Below are 6,750 nucleotides of genomic sequence, written 5' to 3'. Positions count from 1 at the left end.
CTGATCTCAGAATCCAGAGAAAACTTCAACACAAACGTAACCTTAGAAATATGCTGATTGAAATAATCATAGAGAAAGACAATTAAGTCTAAAACTAATGCTGACGTGAAAGCTAATTCCAACTTGAAGACAATAATATGAACAAAAGTTATGAGTTTGATGGGAAATTTCCATCCTCATTGCATTAAGTATTTTCATTACATTTGCTAATCTGGGGATGTGTCCTTCAATTGGGAAATCATGAAGCAAAATGAATAGAACTCATTCAGAAAAGCATGATCAGTCATCTAAACCTCTGAAAGATTAAAACTGTAATTCTGGGGGGAAAAGGTTTTTGCTTTGCTCCACCTTATTTTTTTTTTCTTGATATAGTAAATGCCCTGAGGCTCTGACCTAGCTTCAGAAGAAGAGCCAGGAGAGTGTGCTCACAAAAAAGAAATTATCCAATTGCAGATTAGCAAAACTGTAACAGGGATTAAGACGTGACACAGAAAAGGAACACCCTAAAAGTGTGTATATAAGGGCAAAAGGAGAGCTTGCAAGTGCATTCTTCCCTGTCCTCTCTCTTGTTCACCTGGACAAGCTGAACGTTTGCAGGAGCACCATGTCTTGCTCATCTCGTGTCTCCTCTTCCAGGGCTGGGGGCAGCGGCTCGGTCAGGGTGTCCGCTGCTGGGAGCAGCTTCAGCAGTGGAAGCAGATGCGGTCTGGGGGGTGGCTCTACCCGGGGCTTCCGAGGAGGAACCGGCGGCTGTGGCCTGAGTCGGGGATCAAGCAGTGGCTCCGGAGGAGGTTTTGGTAGCTCGGTACAGGGTGGCTCTGGAGGCACTTCAGGCTCTGGGGCTGGCTTTGGCGGGGGTTCTGGCTTTGGCGGAGGCTCTGGCTTTGGTGGGGGGTCTGGCTTTGGTGGGGGCTCTGGAATTGGGGGGGGTGCTAGTGGAGGCTTCTACATCTATGGCGGTGGTCTGGGGGGTGGAAGGGGGGGTGGTGTTGGTGATGGGGGACTTTTCTCCGGAGGTGAAAAGCAAACCATGCAGAACCTCAATGACCGCCTGGCCAGTTACCTAGACAAGGTCAGAGCCCTGGAGGAGGCCAACAGTGATCTGGAGAACAAAATCAAGGAGTGGTATGATAAATTTAGGCCTGGGTCTGGAGATGGTGGATCTGGAAAAGATTACAACAAATACTATCCAGTAATTGAAGATCTCCGGAATCAGGTGAGACACTATCCACTGCTGAGTTCTATTATTTCTGTATCTTCTGCTCTTATTCAGATCATGTACTGTAATGAAGATTTTAAGTCAAGGAATTATTTGAAGACATATTTGCTTGTTGTATATGTAAAATGGGATTTGGTGTGTTTTAACTATGCCAATACTGCATATGACATCCGACCACATTAATGATCTGTTTGCCTCTCAGATTTGAGTATTTCTACATAAGAGAAAAATTTATATAATGTGAGGCAGCTAATTAACATGTACATAGAAGAATGATGGCAGTGAGTCAATACTAGCTTAATCTAGTATTTATTTTCATGATTAATTCTAGCAGGTTGACATATTCCAGTATCCTGTTAGATTTAAATAATCTTTACAACTGTTTTTCTTCCTGGAAAATCTGGTGCAAATATTGTATGAGAATGTGCGTAATCTGAAATGTTTAGCCATTGTTGTATGGGAAATATTTTTTAAAAACTTTTTAGAAGTGAAATTCATTTTTCGCACAGTTTTCTGAAAGAATTTCTAGAACAACTGATCTTCCAAAGCAGCAGAAATAAGCAGAGGACTGTGTTCTATAAAACAATGTTCCATGCCTATTCCAGCAAACTGTTACCTTTTTGCAGAAAGATGTAGTTCAGCTATGCCAGATTATCAATAAAGATGTCATTACTAAGCAAGTTTTCAAAACAATTTACCTTTAAAAACCAACTCACGGGACACCTACCCTCACAGGTGCACGTGCAGATACAGGTAAAAAGCATCCATGATTCATTCACTATTATTGTCTTTTCTAGATCATTGCTGCAACTATTCAAAATGCTGGGATCGTTTTGCAGATTGACAATGCCAGATTGGCTGCTGATGACTTCAGACTGAAGTAAGAAAAGCAAAGACTTGAAAACAAATGTAGGAAAAATAAAATTCAATCTGTCTGTTTCATTTATTCTAAACTCAAAGAAATATCTTTTAGGGGATCAAGACCTACATTTACAAACATTCCACCAAGAGTAAATTTGAGAGAGAAAGAGAACACCAGTGGGGGGGAGGGACCGAGGGAGGGAGTGAGAGAGAGAGAGAAACAGAGAGAGAGAGAAAGAGAGAGAGAGAGAGAGAGAGAGAGAGAGAGAGAGAGAGAGAGAGAATCTTAAGCAGACTCCATGCCCAGCACAGAATCCAATGCAAGGCTTGATTTCACAATCCTGAGATCATGAGTTGGGCCAAAATCAAGAGACGCTCAACTGACTGAGCCACCTAAGCGCCCCTCCAAGAGTAAATTTTTAAAACCGCCACTCCACCAACAAGGAAACAAAAAACAGGTCAAAATAAAGATGAGTTTTTGTTATAAAAAAAAATTAGCCATCAGTAGGATTAACATTAGGTTCATAATTTTCTTTCCAGGGGAAAAACTCCTAAGAGAAAACTTGGTAGCTTTCTTTTATCAAATAGCTCAGAGGAAAAAAACTTTTTCTTGAATACACAAGAATGGATGTACTCTGAAATGCTCTATACTGTCCTTTCCAGGTATGAGAACGAGCTGTATCTCTGGCAGGCCGTGGAGGCCGACATCAACGGCCTTCGGAAAGTTCTGGATGACCTGACCATGACACGCTCTGACCTGGAGATGCAGATTGAGAGCCTCACCGAGGAGCTGGCCTACCTGAAGAAGAACCACGAGGAGGTAGGAGCACATTCCACACTATTAAATGACTCTGACCTACGTACTTCCCCCACATCCATTCTGTAAAAAATTGTATCTAAGTGGATTTCCAACTCATGTCCAAGGAAAAAAGCAGTCATGAACAAATTATATCTGATTTTGGTGGGAAGCAGGGGGTAGCCTTTAGTGTCCTAGTTTCAATTTTTTTGTTGGCTCTGCATGTTTTAAGAAGTCTTGGGGCGCCTGGGTGGCTCAGTCAGTTGAGTGGTCAAGTCTCGATTTCGGCTCAGGTCATGATCCCAGGGTCATGAGATCCAGTGCCTGAGCCCCTCATAGGGCTCTACCCTGAACATGGAGCCTGCTTAAGATTCTCTCTCTCCTGCTCCTCCCTCGGACACACACTTGCCCTCTCTCTCAAAGAAGAGGAAGAGGAGGAGGAGGAGGAGAAGGAGGAGGAAGAAGAGGTCTTTGCTTTTCTGTTTTTAAAATTTTTTCCTTTTAATGTTTACTTTTGACAGAGAGAGAGAGACAGAGCAGGAGCGGGGGAGGGGCAGGGAGAGAGGGAGACACAGAATCGGGAGCAGGCTCTAGGCTCCAAGCTGTCAGCACAGAGCCCGACGCAGGGCTTGAACTCATGAACCTTGAGATCACGACCTGAGCTGAAGTCGGACGCTCAACCTACCGAGCCATCCAGGTGCCCCTTTGTTTTTCTATTTCTATAACCGTGATCTTTTTTTCTTTGCGCTAGGAAATGAAGACTATGCAAGGAAGCTCCGGAGGGGACGTGACCGTGGAAATGAACGCCGCCCCCGGCACCGACCTGACCAAGTTACTGAATGACATGAGGGCACAGTATGAAGAGCTGGCGGAGCAAAATCGCCGCGAGGCCGAGGAGCAGTTCAACAAGCAGGCAGGTTATCACTGCTGGGTGTCTGAGAGTCACAACGCAAGCCACTTCAGGTCATTTCTTCAGCCTGCAGTGACTGCCATTCTCTTTTTTATTTAGAGCGCATCACTGCAAGCACAAATTTCTACCGATGCCGGAGCAGCCAGTTCTGCCAAGAATGAGATCACAGAACTGAGACGTACTCTGCAAGCCCTGGAAATTGAGCTTCAGTCCCAAACGGCCATGGTGAGCGCAAAGAGGTTTGCAAAACCTCCAACAGGGAGTTGAGCGGTTTCATTCTCCCTCTTTGCCAAGATGTTCCGCTTGGCACGTAATAAAAGGGCGTCAGGAGCACTGGCTTGTGGTTGTAGAAAGCGTGAAACATTCTAGTGAAAGACAATACACTTTCATAAAAGATTTAGTGTCAAGGAAAGCGGTTATGCCAACAAAAATGAAGGAACCCATGATATAACAACATAGGGTGTAACTTCTCTTAGTACCTTACGCTATTTTGCGTTTAAAAAAAAATCATCCCATGACTTATTTTCATCATGATTTTTTTTTTAATTTTTTTTTCAACATTTATTTATTTTTGGGACAGAGAGAGACAGAGCATGAACGGGGGAGGGCCAGAGAGAGAAGGAGACACAGAATCAGAAACAGGCTCCAGGCTCTGAGCCATCAGCCCAGAGCCTGACGCGGGGCTCGAACTCCCGGACCGCGAGATCGTGACCTGGCTGAAGTCGGACGCTTAACCGACTGCGCCACCCAGGCGCCCCATGATTTTTTTTTTTTTTTAATTGGCTTTTTCTTTTAGAAAAGCTCCCTGGAAGCGACGCTGGCTGACACAGAAGCTGACTACATGGCTCAGCTGTCAGAGATCCAGATGCAGATCAGCGGCCTGGAGGAACAGATCTGCCAGATCCGGGGGGAGACCGAATGCCAGAACGCAGAATATGAGCAGCTGCTGAACGTCAAGACCCGCCTGGAGATGGAGATTGAGACCTACCACCGCCTGCTGGATGGAGAGGGAGGGTAAATGACAGTCAGCCGCTCAGTGCGTTCCTTGGGGTACTTATGTTATGAAACCAAAATGGGGGTTGGGGGCTGGACTTGGGTTTGAAAAGTCACAGTGACATGGTTGAATCAAAAGTCATTTACCTTCCGCAGGGAGAGCCCCCTGCGTGAAGGGTTCGCCCCGCCTTTGCAAACTACAAAGTAACACAATTCCTTTTTTCCTCTAGCAGTTCTGGTTTTGGAGGAGCTGATTTTAGAAACTCGGGCTCCAGAAATACAGGATCCAGAAACATGGAATCTAGGGATTTGTCCGCGTCTGGTGACTCAAGATCTGGAAGCTGCTCTGGCCAAGGAAGAGGTAAACATATTTAAATCTTCGTGATCGGTTTATCATTTAAAGTAAAGGCATGCTCAAAGCATAAGAGACTGCTAAAAACCGAGAACAAACTGAGGGTTGATGGGGGGTGGGAGGGAGGGGAGGGTGGGTGATGGGTATTGAGTAGGGCACCTTTTGGGATGAGCACTGGGTGTTGTATGGAAACCAATTTGACAATAAATTTCATATATTGAAAAATAAAAAATAAATAAATAAATAAATAAATAAATAAATAAATAAAAAATAAAGTAAAGGCATGCTTTGCTTGTCATATAAAAAGTGTACAGGGGCACCTGGGTGGCTCAGTCGGTTGAGTCTCCGACTTCAGCTCAGGTCATGATCACACGGTTCATGAGTTCCAGCCCTGTGTCCGGCTCTGTGCTGACAACTCAGGGCCTGGAGCCTGCTTCAGATTCTGTGTCTCCCTCTCTCTCTCTGCCCCTCCCCCACCCATGCTGTTTCTCTCTCTCTCTCTCTCAAAATAAATAAATATTAAAAAAAATTTTTTTTTAATGTACACTGGGGCACCTGGGTGGCTCAGTTGGTGAAACATCCGACTTCGGCTCAGGTTGTGATCTCACGGTCCATGAGTTCAAGCCCTACATTGGGCTCTCTGCTATGTGCACAGAACAATCTTTGGATCCTCTGTCTCCCTCTCTCTCTGCCCCTCCCTCCCTCCCTCTCCCTCTCTCTCTCAAAAATAAATAAACATTAAAAAGAAAGTGTATGCTCTTGTTTACATAATCTTAACCCAGAGAGAACATACTTAAGGAATGTACTTGAATTTCTCTTGATCTGGGTTTCTGTGATTATTTCCAAACTGACATGGTGATTCTGTGATTTTCAGAGGCCAACAAGACAAGAGTGACAAAGACCATCGTGGAGGAAGTGGTGGACGGCAAAGTCATCTCATCTCAGGTCAGCAATGTTTCTGAAGTGAAAGTTAAGTAAGCCATTTCCAGATCAGCAAGAGTGTCTTTCAGAAAAATAATGAAAGGACACAAATGAAGAAATCACATCAATCTTTCTGGCCATCTTTCTGGATGTCTTCAGGGAAAAGATTCCATCCAGAAATAGCTAACCAAATAATTTTTCTGCATCTTCTTCTTTTCTTACCCACAACGCTCTTGAAAAAGTTGAAATGACAATTTTGCTCTGTTTCCATGCTTCAATAAACTTACTTTTGCAAGTTAACTAAATGCTTCTGGAAATTTTTTAAGAAATTCAATATTTTCCCTGGAAATAAAGCTTTCAGTTATGATCTAGCTGCATTGTTATTATACTAATATTAATTTGTTATTGATATAGTACCCTCTTCATAAAAATCAAGATTATAGCCATTTGGCGTGTGGGCATTTCTAGCAACATCCCATTGGAACTCACTGATAGCTGAAATTAGGTCTTAGTGTCCCTAAAAAAGTTCTGGGAAAGAAAATGGGATATGTGATATAGGCTCCAGATTTCTGAAAACCTCAAAAGCCCCAAAGAGAAGAGATCTCAGATACTTGTACCCTTACCAAATCTAGCCACACCTCTAGCCAAAAACTGTCACTTAGCCAAGCTGGTGTTTCCTTTTCCCACTGTCCACTGCT

General features: G+C 43.9%; 1 protein-coding gene across 1 annotated transcript; it reads left to right on the top strand.

The window, feature by feature from the left end:
* The first annotated feature begins 424 nt into the window (after nucleotides 1-424).
* KRT24 (keratin 24) lies at nucleotides 425-6,352 on the top strand. Its single transcript, XM_040497467.1, has 8 exons — nucleotides 425-1,216; nucleotides 2,017-2,099; nucleotides 2,744-2,900; nucleotides 3,628-3,789; nucleotides 3,886-4,011; nucleotides 4,583-4,800; nucleotides 5,010-5,140; nucleotides 6,006-6,352. Exons 1-8 carry the CDS (start codon nucleotides 605-607, stop codon nucleotides 6,107-6,109), a joined length of 1,593 nt encoding a protein of 530 aa, XP_040353401.1. The 5' UTR covers nucleotides 425-604; the 3' UTR covers nucleotides 6,110-6,352.
* The last annotated feature ends 398 nt before the right edge of the window (nucleotides 6,353-6,750 follow it).

The sequence above is a fragment of the Herpailurus yagouaroundi genome, unplaced genomic scaffold (genome assembly GCF_014898765.1).
Source record: "Herpailurus yagouaroundi ecotype Mexico unplaced genomic scaffold, PumYag 189, whole genome shotgun sequence".
In the NCBI taxonomy this organism is placed as follows: domain Eukaryota; kingdom Metazoa; phylum Chordata; class Mammalia; order Carnivora; family Felidae; genus Herpailurus; species Herpailurus yagouaroundi.
This window is presented reverse-complemented; position numbering and strand designations above follow the sequence as displayed.